The sequence below is a fragment of the Sinocyclocheilus rhinocerous genome, unplaced genomic scaffold (assembly GCF_001515625.1).
Source record: "Sinocyclocheilus rhinocerous isolate Xijiao unplaced genomic scaffold, SAMN03320098_v1.1 scaffold877, whole genome shotgun sequence".
Classification (NCBI taxonomy): domain Eukaryota; kingdom Metazoa; phylum Chordata; class Actinopteri; order Cypriniformes; family Cyprinidae; genus Sinocyclocheilus; species Sinocyclocheilus rhinocerous.
The window spans coordinates 581,545-601,409 of NW_015662177.1; the positions used below are offsets into that span (position 1 = coordinate 581,545).

Here is a 19,865-nt window from a genome sequence, read left to right on the forward strand (position 1 = left end):
TATATATATATATATATATATCAATACACATACATAGAAAAATAGAACAGTTTATCTCACATATATATGTATCCATACATATACAATTATGTTACACATATCCATACACATATTTACACAAAATACTTTACTAATACATTATTAAAATCAAATGTTGTATGTGTTAATATTATTTAATGGTCTGAATATTATTAACTACCATGAACACAGATTAACTAATACTCCAACAAATGTATTTCTTTTTGTAAGTTAATGCTAGTAAATGCATTAACTAATGCTAACTAATGAGACCTTATTGTAAAGTGTTACCATATTTTTCTACAATTAGTTTTTGAAGGGGTCAAATTGACCCCTTTTGACTAGGTCAGAATACATTATTTAAAAGAATTTGAAGAGCAAATAAGAGGTTAATTTTTAATAGTACATAATTAGGGTCTCTAGGACCCCAAACATAACAACAGTAATTCAATTTCAACAGAGCACGAGAGTTAAAGAGATTAAATGCTGATTAATAAAAGTTAATTATATTTATTGATTTAATATTTGTAATTTTTTAAATCTTTATTTATTTACTTTGGGGTGCACTATCCCTTTAAGGATTGTAGCCTATTTTATAGCCATACCTGAATGTTCATCTCAGGAGTAAAGCATGTTTAATATGCACAAACTGCAAGTAATTTCAAGCTTGGTTTAGTAAAACCTTCTGAGCTGATGTAATGGTTCAGAATTGTGGTGAGACAGGCAAAAAGGAAAGGGAGGTGTATGCATGGGGCCATGGAGCCCTGATGAGGAGCTAAAGAGGTCACCCTGACCCTGAACTGAGACCGGGTTTCCCCATAGACGCCTCCCAACCCAACTTCATTCATTTGTCTTCAGAATAGTTCTCCTTATTGTCTCTGAGATAAGTGAGCTTTCATCTGTTAGAAAGGATTTGATACCTAACACCTGTTGTAATTCCTGTGTGCCACAAGAAAGAATCAGTCTCACAGTCATGAATCACTTTATCGAATCAGTATTTGAATCAGTATATTCAGTCACTAGCATATTAACAATTTAAAGAAACAAAGAGGTCACTATAGGAGGCAAAAAAGGCAATAAGTGGTTTGCCTTGCCAATAATTCACCAAGCAAACTCAAAGCCAGTGCGACTGGACAGGTCGTAACAAATAAAGGCATTTGATTCACTGGCCCTACACACACGTCTAGTGCTTGTAAGAATAAACACAACAAAGAGACTTTCATGTCTTGGGCGCCATTCAAGAAAAGTGTACGCACGTCCCCACACTTACTCTCAAGTGTGTGTTGACTGAGCCAACAATGTGTCAGTCAGTCAGTCTAGGCCCGAGGCCCAGAGAGCCATGCTGAACCACAATACAGCCAATCACAGGCTGTGTTTGTGCAGAGGGAGGAGTACGTGCAATCTGAACTACACTGTATTAGGCTTCGGCCTCAAGTCATTGTAGGCTGTGCTGAGTCCAGATCTATTTTGATGTCTCAGTAAAGTTTTAGATTTGAGATTTCCCAAAAGTCTGCAGATTCAGTATGATGTCTGACATTGCTTTCTAAATCATCTGCTATATAGATCGAATTTATAGCTTTTCACTGTTCTGTTATGACAGCTATTGTCTAATTTGTGTCTGTTTTTATTTCTGCAATTTTAGAAGAAACATCTAATACAAAAATGATCTTTAAATAGAACGTAACCAAGGGCTGCCAAGTTTCCTCGGGGACAGATCAAAGCTTCATTTGCTTTTAGTGGAAACTCTGATCCAATCAGATCATCTCTTAATCAGCGCCACTCATGCTTCACTGAACGTTTCACAGTAAGAGCATCTCCATCTACTGTTCCCAGGTATGAAATCAGCTGATGATACTCACATCAGAATGTTTGCCACGCCCAAGAATGGGTTGCTGAAAATGATTACACTAAATTGTTTTTTTTTTGTTTTGGTATTCAAATATGCTTTTACTCATTTCTGTTCTTCAAGTGCATCTAATAAGCCATCTTTAAATTACATATTCTTTAAGATATATCAAGAATATAAAGATATACTGAACAGTTCAGTGTGGGAATCATTTTTCTAACAGCTCTTATTTTCATTTTTTATTTGTTTTGGAAAAATGTTTTTATTCAGAAAGGACAAATAAAACAAAGTAAAATTTAAAAAAGTGACAGTAAAACCGTACAAGGTTTTTATTTCAAATAAATGCTGGGTAACACGTTATAATAACTGCACTCTATGGATCATTAGGTAAGCATTAGTAAATAGTCAGTTCATCCTTTATAAAGCCTTGTCCCAACATTACACTCTAAAAAATGCTGGGTTAAAAAGGGACAAACCCAGCTATTGGGTTGTTTTGACCCAGCGGTTGGGTTGTTTTGAACCCAACTGCTGGGTCAAAACAACCCAATAGCTGGGTTATAAATACAGCTATAAATGCCTTGCTCTTGATTTATAAGCACATCTATTACAAAGGAGATTAAAGGCTCAGTTATCTTCCTAACAAAAAAATATATAAATAAATAAAAATAAAAAATAAACAAACACAACACAGAGGGATACAGAACTCAGAAATATTTATTTCAAGATGCAATAAAATGAAACTGTACACTTGAATTTTTTTTTCCTATGAAATTGCAGAGGTTTATTTTTCATTTTATATCAAGTGAACAGCTGTACAGTTTCATTTTTTGCATCTTGAAAAAATATCTCTGTGTTCTGTATCCCTCTGTGTTGTGTTTAACTTTTCTGTTTGGAAGATTAATGAGCTTTTAAATCTCTTTTGTAAATGCTTTACAAGGTATAAATAGTTCAATAGATGGCTGGCAACTACTAAATGTTTTATAACTACCTGACTTAATCATGAATTACAGCAGGAATATGTGTTAATAAAGCAGTTATTAACGCACTGAGCAACTATTATCATGTGTCTAAATAATACAATTTATATATGTACATTTAAATAGTTTATTAATCATTTACTTACACAATGCTTTATAAAGGATGAATTGACTATTTACTAATGCTTAACTAATGACTCATAGTGTGCAGTTATTATAAAGTGTTACCAAATGCTGTTCTTTTTCAATTTCTATTCATCATTATAATCCCGAAAAAATATTTCTCACAAAAATATTAAGCAGCGCAACTGTTTTCAACATTGATAATAATAAGAACTGTTTCTTGAGCAGTAAATCACAGATTAGAATGATTTCTGAAAGATCATGTGACACTGAAGACTGGAGTAATGATGCTGAAAATTCAGCTTTGCCATTACAGGAATAAATTACATTTTAAAATATATTCAAATAGAAAACAGTTATTTTAATATTTCACAACATTGCTGTTTTTACTGTATATATGATCAAGCAGCCTTAAAAAATCTTCCCGACCCAAAACATTGGAACGGAAGTGTGTAATATTTTTTATACTATATGTGACCCTGGAGCACAAAACCAGTCTTAAGTCGCTGGGGTATATTTGTAGCAATAGCCAAAAAATACATTGTATGGGTCAAAATGATTGATTTTTCTTTTATGCCAAAAATCATTAGGATATTAAGTAAAGATCATGTTCCATGAAGATATTTAGTAAATTTCCTACTGTAAATATATTAAAACTTAATTTTTGATTAGTAATGTGCATTGCTAAGAACTTAATCTGGACAACTTTAAAGGCGATTTTCTCAATATTTTGATTTTTTTTTACGCCCTCAGATTTCAGATTTTCAAATAGTTGTATCTCGGCCAAAAATTGTCCTAACAAACCATACATCAATGGAAAGCTTATTTATTCAGCTTTCATATGATGTATAAATCTCAATTTCGGAAAAATTGACCCTTATGACTGGTTTCACACAGGGTCACATATTATATTTAAAAATATATATTAGATAATAATATAAAATAATTTTTTCAATGTGAGTCACATTTAAACTAATTAATTCAGGTTAATTAGGTTACTTTGGACATTGATATTACTGAGAATATGACCAAATGTATCTTTTAAAATGTATAATTAACCACAAAACCAGAATTAGACATCACAAGTTGTTTTATAAGAAAAACAAGCTCTTCAGTAGAGTGGAACGGTCGGAGGGTGCGTGCTGGGGGTAAGGTCCGGGTTACTGTGTGGAACGAGACATGATCAGCGGCAGCTGAATCTCACACACACACCATACCTTCCCTGCCCTTTTCGCCCAAAAAGTTTCCAAGCGTTTCGCTCTGTGCCCCAGACTGTGATGGAGGGAGGCTGAGGGTGGAGGAGGGTCACACATCCAAATGGCTGCCAAAGCACAGTTTGGGTCAACCTGCTGCTCATAGTTAACCTAAAACCTCTTGCTTCATTCCATTCACACTGAAACCACCACGAACCGACTTAAACTGGATTCAGCTTGTTTTTGAAATCGGCAGATTTTTAGAAATCACTTTTTTTCTGATGTGATGGCCAAATTAAAAATGTTCATTTTTGCCAGACAGTTTCTAATTCTGAAAGTGACTTACAGTCCTAAAAATAAATGTTCCAAAACAGGGGGTTTGAATCCATAAGAACCATTTTTGGTTCATAAAAGAACCTCATAAAAGGACTGTTCTTTTTCTTAGTGTGAAGAACATTTTTAAAATCTAAAGAACCTTATTCTACTACGAAGAACTTTGTGTGCAATGGAAAATTTCCATGAATAAAAAGCTTTCTTTTTAAGAGTATACAATAAAACACACAAATCACGGAAGTACCAACACTCAGCCTACAACTAAGTATACAAAAGAAATATTCCTTTATATTCTGCTATTTCTTTACCACATCATTTCATTAACAAATTTCAAATCTATATTCAAATATCAGCCTCTTCATAGGAATTGTTAAGAGTGCAATTAGTAGAGAAACGTTGTTGTTCGTCTCTCTTTCTCCTCTATTCTTGCTCCAAACTTTCAGAATTACTCATCATTGAATGGATATCTTTAAGATCATGTGTTCCTGTGATGGTGAATGTCAGTTATGGAGTGAGTCTCAGGCACCTGGCAGTAGTCAGGCTGTAAATGAGTATTTGCATGCACCGTTACTGCCCTTCCAACTGCTCCACAACCCTCCACAACACACATATTCAAACTGTCCCCGCTATAGCAGTTCGGTGCTTTTTTTATCTAAATGTTTTGCTATTTAGTACAAATATTGCAAATGGTAAAGAGATGCATCATGTTTTTTCCTTCTCTGTTCATTCTACTGAAAAATCATCTTAAATCATTTAAAGGGGTCCTATTATGCTTTTTCACTTTTTCAGCTTTAGTTAAGTCTGTAATGTTGCTGTTTGAGCATAAAAAAGATCTGCGAAGTTACAAAGCTCAAAGTCCACTTCAAAAGGAGATATTTTATTTAACAGAAATCACTTTTCAAAAACTACAACGAACGACTCGTTTGGACTACAACGCATATTTTCCGGGATTTGTGATATCACAAATATCAACGAATGGGACGAGACCTGGTTGAGCTGCACTAGAGAAGGCAACGAGTGTTATCACTATGTCGGAGACACGCTCCCAAGGCAGATTAACTTATAGTGGTTACAATCATCCGGTTTAAATCGCGCTCAAATTGATTTGATTTTGATGCAATATTTACACTGAAGCTCCGCTCTAAATCCAGCTAACTGTCCAGATCGAGAGAACAATTAAGACCAATTAGGTTGTTTTTTTTCAGCATGGCAAGCATTTTGTGGCGTTAATATGGTCTAGGTCAGTCTGCTCTCTGTTTCTCGACATGCTTTGCTGTATAACCTGCTTTCACAATACTGACGAATCTTTCTTTTTTTGGATAAATAGTTTTTGCTGTTTGAAATTATTTGTTGTTAATGGTTAAAAAGGCATGACAACTCTTCTGCCTTCTATCTTTGTGTGGCCTAAAATTTGTTTTGGGAGATTTGATTAAGCAAATGAATGAATATTGATAAATAATTCAAAGACCATAAAAATAAATAGTCTGAATAACAAAATCTAAACAAACAAACAAACTGTGATCTATTGTTTGAAAGTGCTCTGATTATTTGAAAAACTTGAGTTTCCTTTCGTTCACTTCAGCAGGCAACTGATTGGACAAAATAAATGAAGTTTTATCATATTTGCAGGTGACAGAATTTGCACCTTTAAATTAAATATGGCTAAACAATTTAATCACATTTTTTTTCTAAGAAACTTTTTATTGTTTTTAGAACACATGCAGTGCACATACTGCTTTGCTTAGTGACATCAGGCCTATGAATTACTTTTCAAGCTTTTAACTCTTGCCTTGATTTTTGATGATATTGTCGTTATCCTTATAAGCCTATGTTAAAAAAAAATGATGAGCTGAGACATAATCGAGCAATTTATGAATTTATTCAAGTTAAATTTTGGTTAAAAGTTATTAAACATATATAAAAACATCATTAGTCCGATAACTGAAACATCACTTGATGCTTGTCATGTGATCCGAGTGGCATCTATGACCTATGGATTCATACAGCTACATTTAATTAATAGGTAAACATTCTTATATAATTCTAAACTTTTTAGAACGTTTATTATTGTTGTTGTTATTATTATTATTATAATTATGACGCGGAATAACCAAAGTCGACAGAGTCCAAAGTTCTTCAGAGTTGTGCTGATAACAGGCAGTGTGTAAACACGCTGTACCTGCGCGTCAATCAATATGGCCCGGGACAGCTAATTTGCATAAAGGCCCCGAGCAGCCGCCCACTCATTACCATATTTTATATCGCCTGCCCTCTGGAAGCATCATGGCAAGTTATATCGTTCAGTCCGACAGGGAAGTGGCCTAACTTCTCAGAGCAGGTGTCTTCGGAGGAGCTCACTGGAGGCGTGAGGAGGGGAAATTTCACATACTGCATGTCCCTCTTTATACCTCCTTGCGTACTAAACATTTAGATGTTTGCAAAAATGGTTTCTAAGTTGACATCTTTGCAACAGGAGCTTCTGAGCGCCTTGTTGGACTCTGGAGTTACTAAAGATGTGCTTCTGCAAGCGTTGGAAGACCTGGACCCGAGCCCGAGCGCTTTTGGAGTTAAACTGGACAGTCTGCAGATGTCCCCCTCCGGGTCCAAGCTCAGTGATACGGATTCAAAGCCGGTGTTTCACACGCTGACCAATGGACACGATAAAGGGAGGTTATCAGGGGATGAGGGCTCAGAGGACGGGGATGATTTCGATACACCGCCGATACTGAAAGAGCTGCAGTCTCAAAACACAGAGGAAGCAGCGGAGCAGAGGGCAGAAATCGAGCGAATGTTGGCGTAAGTTTCTGCTTCTGCTATTATCGCTTGCTTTATATTCAAGTTAAAGAGATAAAAGTGGCTACGATCAGCTGAACTGACATTTAGGCTATACTGTAATGGAGTTAAAGGCCGACTGTTACTGTGACGTTAATGTCGTTTGACAGGCAGCTACTTTTGTCATCAGGATTAAATACAGAACGCTTATTAATCCTGTATGCACAAACATCTTCATGAAAAGTCTGCATTCACCAAAAATATAAAAACTAATTAACGCTGTACTGTAAAAATCAATCCACTAATATAGAAGCGTTTAAATGCTGCCATCAAAAATATAATTTTCCATTTAATTACTGATTGAAGTTTTAAAAAACCCTTAACGTTTAGTAGGCTATACATGGCAGAAATGATTGTGACAGGTTAAATGGATAGAATCAAACTTATAGTAATATTATTGAGAACAGCGTATAACATTTGCCTGAAATCACAGAAACGAAATTCAGTGATGATTTTTCTGAAAAGATCAATCTACCGGTGTTTACAAATTTAAAAGCACGCGCCAGTGTTTCCTCTTTTCACATTCTGGTTACTAATTATCTACGTGAGTTATTTCTTTAGCTTGGAGATATATCAACTAAAGAAGATCTATTTATTATTAACCACCTCTGCCCTCTCGAAAGAAAAGAAAAAACACGCGCACTATTGTCTGATTTCAGAGTCTTTTAAAAGTTGTTCGTAGAATAGCTAATTGCATTTATTTTAGGCCACGTAAAATTATTCGTGATCATTTCTGAACTATCATTATTACTATTATTTGTCACTATAATTATTTTAAAATAGCGTATTTAAAAACAAGTTGCAAAAATATCACACCGACTATAAATGAAAGTCTAACTGCATTTTTATATTAGGCTACTTTTTTTAATAATTCAGCATATTTCTATAATCTTTACAGCAGTATTAACGTCACGAAATAACGATGAAAATCTAATGCACGTGGAGTTGAGTTATTAATTTGATAAATCATCAACTGAAAGACACACAGTGACGAATGATTAGCGTGAATGGAGATCTAGTTATTCATTGTCGAAAGTTATAAAGTTCGCTCACAGACATATGTCTTGTCAGTCTCCAAATCAAATCGTCTGGACAGATTTCAGGGGCAGACGTTTAACCTAAAAAATGGTAAGACCTAATTTCGTCTTAATGTAGGCCTACCTTAATAGCCATAGCCTACCTTACTTGCTCGCTTTTCTTCGTTTTATTAGGCTGTACATTTTTTAAGTCTGTTTTTTTTTAACTTAGCTAATACTAAACATTACACCGCTTTTAATTTTTTATAATTAGTAATATAATTAGTAGGCCTAATAGACAATTATTTTTGTTGAATTAACTGATTAACAGCAATCTTAACAACCGCACTCAGATGTTTCCGTGTAATTCTTTCTTTCTTTCTTTCTATATATATATATATATATATATATATATATATATATATCATGTGTGTAAATGCAGACAATGGAAAAGAACAATAAATAGCCTATTTTCTTTCTTTTTTTTATTAATTTCACATTCACTATGAATGAGGGCTATCCAGCACCTTTGTACTGATGAGTAAAAATTATTGTTATTTTGAAGCTAATAGCCGTATTTACATTTTTATTGAGCTATACATTTAGCCTAGATAAAATAAGACTTTAAAAAGTCATATGAAATTCGTTTGGTTACTCTAATTTAAACCAACCATTTCGTTCTAGTTTTTAATTTTTTAAATTTAGTTTTTAAACATTTTTTGACTTATGCAATATTTTCTCCTATCTAAAGCAATGTTTTAAACCATGTTGAACTATACTTTAGGATCGGGTATTTTGTTTTGAAATGGCTCTATAATGTTCTCGGTGAACGATATAGGCTACAGCTGCCGTGAAGTCCTTCACTTGTCTTTAACTTGTCCTTTTGTAATTAAATCACAGTGGTTGAATTGCGCGCACGCAATGAAGTCTTTAACCTTTGGAATTATTTACAACCTATTGAATACACTGATTAACGATTGTTTATTAACGATGGGAACAATTGACCGCATTTACAGAACTTAACATGTTAAACAGATTATAAACAGACTATCATAAATGTGAAATAAGAGAAACCAACAACTAAAAGCTGACCTATACTACTAATAAGATCATATAAAATGAAGTTATGTTTTCGGTCTTTTCAGAGAGGACCCATGGCGCGCGTCCCGCATGATCAAAGGCTACATGCAGCAGCACAATATCCCTCAGCGCGAGGTGGTGGATGTGACAGGCCTCAATCAGTCGCACCTGTCGCAGCACCTGAATAAAGGCACGCCTATGAAAACGCAGAAACGTGCGGCGCTCTACACCTGGTACGCCAGGAAACAGCGGGAGATCTTGCAACGTAAGTTAATATTTGTGTTTCTTGCTGCATGTGACAGTTTTTTTTTTATTTTACAGTTTGAATAATATAAAACTTCCTGCTTCAGTTGCATGCAATTGAATAGTATCAAGCACCAAAAAAGTCAGTTATTCCTTTGATATATGAATTATGAGCATTACACAAAAATTATAAATTCTTTCTCCACAAAAATTATTTCCATTCTTTTTTTTTCTTCAAAATGATGTAATTTTAGATAGATGCAGATCTGTGCAGTGCAGTAAGAGATTTCTAGAGATATGCCTTTTTTTTTTTTTAAGATTGGCCTACTTATTGCATCACCTTTGTTAGCCATTTTGAATTTATGTTGTCATAAAAAGCTCAATGACATATAAAGAGGACAGCCATATAGAATTATGAGCAAGGTCATCAGCCATGGTTGTTTGGTGTAACATCACACCCTGCATGTTTATACGAAAATTCTGCAAGCAACACCAAAATCCCTTTCTTTTATGTTTCAGAATTCAACCAGACCTCGCAAGGCTCTGGCAGCAACATGTCAGACAAAGCCAACCAGGATCAGGTGCTACTTTTTTTCTCCGAGTTCAGTCAGTCCGGGCAGGTTATGGGGCAGTCAGGGGATGATGCTGGCATAGAACCTGCTTGCAAGAAGATGAGACGCAACCGCTTCAAATGGGGGCCTGCATCCCAACAGATCCTTTACCAGGCTTACGAACGACAGAAGAACCCCAGCAAAGAGGAGAGGGAGGCACTGGTGGAGGAGTGCAACCGGTACGGGTGGACTTGCTATAAATGTCAAAACTACTTCCTCACTTTCATCCCAGTTATGCCAATATGTTTCTCTTGACTATATTTAGAGCTGAATGCCTCCAGAGAGGAGTATCGCCATCCAAAGCTCATGGGCTTGGTTCCAACCTGGTCACGGAGGTGCGAGTCTACAACTGGTTTGCCAACAGGAGGAAGGAAGAGGCCTTTAGACAAAAATTGGCTATGGATGCCTATAGCGGGCCAACGCACAATCTGAACTCCCTTCTTATACACAGTTCCCCGCATCACCCACAGACCAGCAGCTCCCCACCAAGTAAGATGCAAGGTACTGACACATTAATTGTAATCTCACGTATATTATTTGATATTTCTGTTAGCCTGTGAATGTGGTTTAGGGTCTGAAAATACAATCACTGATCAATCATTGGCCTTTTTGGCGGTATAGTCTGGCAGTGATAATTAGCACAAACTTCATCATCATCATCATTCCAGCAGTTGAAGAAGAGATGACGTAGTTGATGAGATCAGAGGGAAAGCAGAGAGCAGGGCAGTGATCAATGAGACTGACAGAGTGAGCTGAGCAAATGGCATTGTTATTCCCAGCTTTGAAACACACACCAAGAACAATCTGCATTGTACCTGCAATCTCCGCTTTACTGAAGTCAGCAGGCAAGAATGAGACACAAAGAGCAGCCACCCTTGGACAGGACTCTGGGTCATCCTTGGGTCATGTGGCTCAACTCACTCTTGAGGCCTAGTTATACCTGTAGATTCACTGCGGTTTACTGCAGGCCCCACTCCTCTGTTATCTAACGAATTGTATTCCCAGAAAGATTTATTGACTTAGTTTGATATGGCAAGACTTCGGCAGTAAAAGAAATGCACTCTTTGACTCAACCAGCTTATTACCTATTGTTGCTCTTTCATGTTTGAGCACCAAAGAGTCCGAGTGCTTTTGCCGTGGGTGTGTTGCTTGTTTCTGGGCCTGTGGCACAGCAATGAGTGGCTTGTCTGTTTGCGTGTGGTGTTTCCCTCTGCACACCTGACCAGTCAGTGACCTCAGGTTGTGTGTTAATTTGGGTAGGAAGGGGGAAGAACTGGATGGGGTCAGTCTCCTCTTCATACTCTTAGTTGAGGGACTTACAAGGTGTCCCGGCAGTGCCCTGCCAGCAGCATCAGCTGTTTTTTGGTGTCAGAAGCTGGCCTGACAAGAATGGCACAGCAGGACCCCTCATCACGTTGCCAGGGCATGGCCTGTATTATGCATGCTTAATTGACAATTAAAATCCTTGGCTACTACATCTCCCAGGCCTTTGATAAGGGACTCCCCTCTTCCCTGATCTCTTTACCCTCTCCCAGCAGGGAATCCTATTATCTGTGGCATATTAGAAGACTGTAGTGACTGTAACCGAGGTTCATTTATCTGTGCTGGGCAAGGGGGAGGGACACCTCGAAGCTCCTCTCACCTTTATGGGCTGTATAGAGGCAGTGGCTGGGCTCTGAGCAGAACAGCAGGAGCTGTCCGCTGGGCTATTGGCTCTTTTCGGGCCAGACAGGACTGATGAGCCCCTTCTTCTCAAGGTATGGAGGGTACTGAGTGATTCCCGGTCTCAGCCCCCCTCTAGGACACTACGCAAACCCAGGTTTTGTTAAAAAGGTCGTTACTAGGTCAGATCAGAGAGAGACTACTTTTTTATTGATTTTGGTTTGGCCTATTGATAACAGACCGGCCATTTTGCCGCTGCTGGAAGGTCAACCGATATGTGCTTTGGGGGCTGGCTGTGATCTTCCCTGTGTTTGTGTTGTGGTGCCGTTGGGAAAGCAAGCTTCCAGAATGCTCTTTGATCCTATTTAGGTAAAATATTTTGGAGTGGTTGTCATCAGCACTAAAACAGTAGCTATTAATCTTTAAAACTGTCAGTAAAGAAACTTTCATTTGAGACCGTCACCTCATGACCAAGGAAACCAGAAAATCTAGCCTTTAAGTAATAACGTAATAGCAAAGGACTAGCAGAGGACAGAAGAGTTCAACTGTCCTTGCTTGGTCTATTGAAAGCCACAGAAAGGCTGAAAGGCCGCGTACATCCTGCTAAGACCCAGGAGGCCTCTCATATGCGGCAATGCTATAATGAGCACTGCCTGGGGATGAAGAGCAAGGCTTTGATATTACATGCGTCCCAGGGAGAGCTGAACCTTTTAAAACCTGCTGAAGTCTACTGCTACCACTCCCCTTTAGGATTTCCCACCACCCTCTGCCCTTTAACCAAGGTTAACCAAGGTAGCAATTTTTACATTTACGTCTCGATCTAACTATACCAAAAGGCGATTACAAAGCGCATTGTTAAACAAAAGAAAACAGATTCATAAGAAGTGACAGACCAAAACATTGTTCAGGAGTGCATTTCCCCAAAACAACTATGGTTCCAAGTTCTGTTGTTACCAGAACTTGTGACCATAGTTTAGCTAATGATGCTTTTGGGAAGTGCACCCCAGGTGACTGATCAGTCAATATTTAGCTATTTTGAGAATATCACATTAGCCGATAACCTTGTACATTGTCTAGATATTGCAATCAGCATTGGTCGCTGGTTGCTTTTCTGAATAGCGTAATTAAGACTTAGTTTATGATACCATTCCATGTAACTTTTATGTCGCATTCTCTGAGGTTGTATTTTGGTTCCTGGTTCCCTGAGAAACGGAGCCCTCCTGCTGGTCAGCATGGCCCAGACAGAGCAGACCTAAATGACTGAGTGTGAGAGGAGATCCCTGCAGTCCAAGTGAATGCCTGATGGAGTCAGACAATAGCCTTCTCTCTTCCTGACACTTTTAGTGGGTGTGCGGTAGTAAAGTAATGACTGTTTATGGTTGCTGGCCCATTGTGTGCTGAGCAGGTTGTAGGCCCAATGGAGTGCTTTATTGTCCTGCGCTGGTGTTTACAAGACACTGTAGAGAGCTGGCAATGCTGTAAGTGTGCAAAGGGGAGCAAAGTTGTGTCTGCAGAGTTCTCCTGCACAATGAAACAAAACAGAGGGATCAATTGATTTGTTCTAAGACCTTTCTGTTATTTTTGCTGTTCTGCTAGTCATTTAGCTCTTTGTTTGGTGCATCACTCGGGGAACACCCAGGGAAAGAGGCTACCACAAATAAAGCGTATTCCATTCTGCAGTGTCGTCATTTTGCTTGGCTGGTCATCCTGGTATTTGAATGTGGGAGTGAAGATCTTTTGGGCTGGAAAATGCATCTAACATTAGTATTAATTGAGTAATGTTTACCATGTTCATATCTGTGGCACTTAGGGTCGGTAAATACTTTATCCATTTAACAGGAAATAGCCTGGATTCTTGTGTCCCCGAATGGTCAAGAGTACTTAAAGAAGATAAAACAGAGAATTAACTTTTGGTAGAGCATAATTCCCTCATAAAGCCTTATTTCATGTAGATCAGGGGTGTCCAGTCATGCTTCTGGAGGGCCACCACACTTTCTCCAACACACCTGTCTGGAAGTTTCTAGTAATCCAGAAGACCTTAATGTGCTGGTTCTATGCTGGAAGGTAGCCCTCCAAGAGAAGGTTTGGACCCTGACATATATTATTCCTACAAAGCTCTGAAGGTCAGTGCGGTGTAGTTTTTAGAGTTGCAGACAACCCACATGTACACATTTGGATGACCTTGACCATTCAAGGACCAGGTGCAGAGGCTCCAGTTTGTTTGCTCTACCCTAACTTGTCTGCGACTAACAGATACAGACTGGGGCAAATTTAAAAAGCAGTCAGGAGGCTAAATCTGACATTTTTCTCTCTTGCTTTCTCCTTCAACAGGTGTCCGGTACAGCCAACAAGGTCCTGGTGAAGTCAGTTCCTCCACAACGATCAATCACCATAGTAGCAATGCCATGGCAACCAGCCAATCAGTGTTACAGCAGGTTTCTCCGGGGGCTCTGGACCCCAGCCACAGCCTCCTGTCACCTGACGCCAAGATGGTGAGCACTTCTGAGCCCAGATAAGATAACGCCATGTCTGGTCTTGACACAGAAACACAAAGTAGGGCCTGATAAATATTACCTTCACCCAAAGTGGGCTTACAAACACTGCATTGTGCTTCCCAGTGCTAAACCGAGAAGCAGACGGTAGGCCTTGGCCCACAGTGCACCGCAGGGCCAAACTTAGCAAATGTTAGCCGGTGGTAGTGAGAAAGGGGCACGGCCATGGCTGTGCCAACAAACCTGACAAAGAAGCACTCTGTTTGTATTGATTAAATGCCCTGCAGAGGAGGAGAAGGGTGGAGTTGTGCTTGTTCTCTTTCAATTGAGTGACACCGGTGCTCAGTTAAGTTGTTATCTGAATACTAATGTTTGAGTTGGGTGAGATGTTCATGTAGCTTTTGTTTCAGGACAATTTTCTATGCATTAATTTTTCTGGAAAGGCTGCGGCGTTTCACTACAGGTCAAATTCATCATGGTTTAGGGTGTGTTTCTGTCAACGGGAGGGCGGAAGTCCGTGTAGGAGGAAGGGAGTATGGCAGCTGCTTATCTGAGCAGTCAGACGATTGTCTCAGCATGGCCTCCTCTCAACTCGACTTATTCAAATAAAGCTCTATGTCTCTGTCAGGGCTCCGATACCTTCTTAAGATAAGAGTACAGTTGAAACAGTTGTGACAGAAGCATTCTAGTCATTCTATTGAACTATTGGTGCATTTTCTTCACAGATCTCAGTATCTTGCGGAGGTCTTCCTCCAGTCAGCACCCTGACCAACATCCATGCATCCCACCACGTGCCCCAACAGACCCCCAACTTCATAATGCCCCTTTCTGGAGTCATGGCCATTGCACAAAGTGAGTGTCCGACCACCCTGCTTTCCATTTCAGATTCTTCATGCATTCTCCACTTGACACCTAATTGTTCTCGCATCCAGGTTTAAACACGTCGCAGGTGCAGACGGTACCTGTCATCAACAGCGTTGCAGGCAGTTTGGCAGCATTGCAACCGGTGCAGTTCTCGCAGCAGTTGAATGGCCCACACCAGCAGCTCATGCAACAGTCACACAGCCACATGAGCCAGCAGCCCTTCATGGCCTCTGTCTCACACTCCCACAGTCAGTCCACTTCTTCTGTCCAGAATCTACTGATCTAGTCAAGATCAAATAATTTTCAAGACTTTCAAATGACTGTTGATGTGACCGTCTTTGTATCTTTACAGTGTACCCACACAAGCAGGAGCTGCCCCAGTATTCTCACTCGTCTCGGTTTCCCCCTGCCATGGTGGTGACAGACGCCAACAGCCTCAGTACGCTGAGCTCAATGTCCTCCAGCAAACAGGTCAGTCATCCACAACATTTACCAACATGCATTAACGTCCCTTGGATCTGCATTAACAGATCTGATTGGTTTATTCATTGAGTGCTCAGGTCTATCTGCGTGTCCTACAAATGGAAAGTGAAGCTTCTGCAAACTTCTTATTGGGAAATAAAGCCACGTGGGATGGAATTGTAAACTGTAATCACTTTTAGCTTCATTAAGGCTCCAAAGATATTAATCACATGATCCACAAACCTTTTAAGCCATTTTCTATTCATCTATTTCATTTTCTGCTTGTCTGCTGTATTTTTGACCGTCACTGGGGCAAAGTAATAGTGGTGAATACAAAAATACTCATAAAAAATTATACCAAATTTTTTTTTTTCATTGGATTTGTTTCATACCAGGTCCCAGAATTTTTTTTTACAGATCTCAAGTTAGCATAGACTCTACTAAATCTAACATTTGCACGCAAATTTATATTTAATCCACAATCCGTCTCAATATACTGGTGAGAGTACGTGGATTGCACATTTTTATATTTACGAAATAAGGCAAAATTATATTCTGATATTCAAGATGTGCCACAGATGCTCTCAGTAAAGTTGACTGTATGTTTGATGTAACTCAAAATATTGCTTTTTAAGCAATGGTCAGTCACCAGAATAAACAACATTTAATCACTAGCATTTCTGTGATCAGTGTAAGATTTCCAGAGAGTGCTGAATATGACTGATATTGAGTTTTTCAGTCAACGTGGTTTTAATCTGTGCACAAACCCAATCTGCTTCACTGTCTTTTGTTTATCTGGGTTTGTTGTACATCTCAATCAGTGAAGCGAGCCAATGTGTGGATACTCCTCAGAATTCCTATTTCCTTTGAACAGCTTGACCAATCAGTCACCCGTGAGCCCAGTCGGAGTGCGCATGGCATGATTGATCAAACCGCCTTTCGCTCTGTCATTTCTCTTTCTTTCTTTCTTTCTTTCAATAAAATTGAGAATTTATTTTTTATATTTTATATTTATTTATTAAAAAAAAAAAAGTTTGACTTTCTAAATCTCTTTTTTCTTGCTTTCCTGACTCGCAATGTAACGTCACACTTGAGTCCAGTTTAGCAGTGCGGTCAGGAAATGATCTTCACTGTTAATCAAAGCCATCATGCTCCTTCGGCTCCCCTGCCATGGACGGGAGTGTATGCAGTAATTAGACCTCTTCCCTTTTCCCCTGCACTCTGACCGCTCTAGCCTGAAATGCGGTTGCAGTCACTGCTTTCACATGCCCAATTTCCCACGCTGCCACATCACTGGCAGCACTTATCAAGATCTTGTCTCTAATTCTGGATGATTTGCAAATATCCTAAATATTTCTCCTGTGTGAGGTAAATGGAAACACTTTTTAGTTTGGTTGAAAGCATTTAGATATCTCAGGTATGTGGTTCCTCAACCCCCCAGTACTGAGAGAGCAATTTCAAACTCTTATCAGCTTGCTGTATTTGGACTGGGCGGTGCACTGGGTGCTCAGGGGGACATTACAAACCACGCTCGGCCTTTATAACCCTCCTGTTTGCCGAGCTTTCCCACCCAGCCCAACAACAAAAACTCACCTCCATTTGGAGACCTGTAGTCTGAGCAGCTGGCCGGCACCTTTATCAGGTGAGGCTGTTTGTCGGCCAGCGGGTCACGACAGGGTCACCTGCCTCTCCCTTTCCAAAGAAAGAGTAAAAACACCCAAACAATATAAAAACTTTAGTTACAATGGGAAAGAACGCACACGGATGAGGTGTATATTTGGTCAGGTGTGGCTGATAAGGAAATTCCGCACTCATACAGAATGCTTATGTGACCGTTTCCTCTTTCTCTCTTTATTTTGCAGTGTCCATTGCAAGCCTGGTGAGCATGTACACCTGACTTCCTCAATGCCTAGCAACAGGACCACATTGTCCCCATCTCCATTCCCCCTCATCGCGCCTGTAACTGTGGCAACCCATAATAAGTGCAAGCGGCACACTGGATGATGAGTTAGTCAATAAACCAGGGGATGCAGGACTGACTAAAACGGACACTGTTAGGTTGTTCGATCGACAAGGGTACACACTTTAGTGACAGTATTTGACTTCTCAGTCATGGACAAACCATATTGAGGAACATGGGTGATCCTGAAGAACAAACAAATAGGAAACACAAGACATAGCTACAGATACAAAGACCAGAAAGGAACGGAGAGACCTGATTTCCTGGACTAAGAGCACAGTATGTATCCATATGTGCTTGGTGAAGACATTATAATTGAACTGTGCATGGGCACAATGACAATCAGCCAATGTTAGAAACATCTGAAGGAGTTTATGTAATGTGTAACTGATGCAAAGACGTCTTCCGTGAGATCTGAATGCTTAGACAATGTTCTGTACAGTTGAATGTAAAATACAAGCATTTATTATATCATTAGTATGAAGGATGTAAATATTCGATAGTCCATGTGGTGTGCTGTTTTATCTGTCTAAACACGTAAACTGTGATTCAGGATGTGACAATCTATGGAGCAGGTATGACGTATTGGAATATGCAACGTGTCGCGATTTCAGACTCTTTTTGACTACTTTGTTGACGTCAAATCTTAAAAGTGAGATAAATGTTAAAGCACATTCGACAAAACCTGAACCTATTGATCTCCCTGCAAGCCTGGTTTTAAAATAGACGCTAATGTCAATGTTGACTATTAGCATTAGTGTCGTCAGATAGATAAGAGTCATCTTTCTTTGCCAGGACTTCCACAGTATGACAGACGCCCGTCCAAGAAATACTGGATTAAGATGGTAGATCAGAGAGACAGATAACTGCATCCGCATAGCCGGTCACCATCTTTGCGATATCGACGGGAACGGCCATGAATCATGACGTGCTTTTCTAAACTAAATATTGACTTAAAATCAAACTGTCATTGTCATGGTGAAGAGATACGGTCGGAATGGACAACAGAATGGTTATCAGGAGGAATTTCATAAAAGTTGGGAAATTGAGTCCATTCGCCATTTTAAACAGTATTACCTGCTCACGCCACTCTGAACTGCCAGGAAGCATTGCGAAGTAGCTTTTATTGTGGCTTTTGACTTTGTTTTTTTTACGCATTTGCTGGCATGTATGTCCACAATTTCAAAACTGACATTGTCATTTTGGTAACTGAAGAAACTAGTGCACTCGTCCCCATCTAAGAGTTTGAATACTTGTCAAAAGGTCATTTCAATGTTTGTTTTTAATGTTGTTGACTATGTTCCCACTGCCGGTTGACCTGAGGTTACAGTGCTGGTTTATTCTCCTGTTTTATACTGGATTTATACAAAATGTGATTCTTTCCACATTGTATTATTTTTGTATAAAATGAAAGCAATCTTTGGAAATCATTATTTATGCTTTATGAAAAAAGTTTCAAGTAAAGTTTTTTTTTTCTCAAGATTGGTAACAGTGGTTTGTCTCCGATTTGAAATGTGAAATTAGATCATATTCTGTATTTCTTCTAAATTTCCCCATACTAGATATTATACTAGTGTTTGCCAAGCTGTTTTGCAATTTTACTGTCTCTTGCATAGTTTTTCTGTTCAACACGATGATTTTTATGACATGGTTTGGAATGTGTTTCCATTCAGCAAGAACCCATTACCAAGCTCTCCTTCCTGCAACAATATGTCTTGTTAAATCATGTAAACCTTTTGGTGAAGAGCTTGTGTGGTGATCTCAAACTTAAAGGGATCATTCACCCAAAAATGAAAATTCTGTCATCATTTACTTGTTCCAAACCTGTATGAGTTTCTTCTGCTGAACACAAAGGAAGATATTTTGAAGAATGTTGGTATCCAAACAGTTGATGGTAGCCATTGTTTTCCATTGTATATATATTTTTTTGTTGGCTACCACCAACTGTTTGGTTACCAACATTCTTCAAAATATCTTCTTTGTTTTCAGCAAAAGAAAGTAAGTCATACAGGTTTGGAACAATGTGAGTGTGAGTAATTGATGACAGAATTTTCTTTTTTGGGTGAACTATCACTTTAATAGTACATTTTAAGAATTAAAAGGCACAATATTTTGACACTTTTATGTCCAGGTGCTTTTCATTAGAATTTGGA

At 38.7% G+C, this 19,865-nt stretch overlaps 1 protein-coding gene across 2 annotated transcripts; it reads left to right on the top strand.

Moving 5' to 3' along the window:
- Window positions 1-6,796: 6,796 nt before the first annotated feature.
- Window positions 6,797-19,192, top strand: LOC107727935 (hepatocyte nuclear factor 1-beta-A). 2 transcript variants are annotated; one of them, XM_016537983.1, is made up of 9 exons: window positions 6,797-7,286; window positions 9,484-9,683; window positions 10,181-10,451; window positions 10,538-10,761; window positions 14,266-14,426; window positions 15,152-15,278; window positions 15,359-15,538; window positions 15,643-15,761; window positions 17,615-19,192. In XM_016537983.1, exons 1-9 carry the CDS (start codon window positions 6,922-6,924, stop codon window positions 17,633-17,635), a joined length of 1,668 nt encoding a protein of 555 aa, XP_016393469.1. In that variant the 5' UTR covers window positions 6,797-6,921; the 3' UTR covers window positions 17,636-19,192. The 2 variants fall into 2 exon arrangements, with proteins under 2 accessions (XP_016393469.1, XP_016393468.1); XM_016537982.1 differs by having other exon boundaries at window positions 6,798-7,286; window positions 10,538-10,773.
- Window positions 19,193-19,865: the final 673 nt, after the last annotated feature.

Excerpts from the sequence above, each read along its gene's own strand:
- LOC107727935 (XM_016537982.1), top strand. The coding sequence starts at position 6,922 with ATGTTTGCAAAAATGGTTTCTAAGTTGACATCTTTGCAACAGGAGCTT. Across the intron at positions 7,287-9,483 it reads GAAATCGAGCGAATGTTGGC|AGAGGACCCATGGCGCGCGT; the intron begins GTAAGTTTCTGC and ends CGGTCTTTTCAG. Across the intron at positions 14,427-15,151 it reads TGTCACCTGACGCCAAGATG|ATCTCAGTATCTTGCGGAGG; the intron begins GTGAGCACTTCT and ends TTTTCTTCACAG.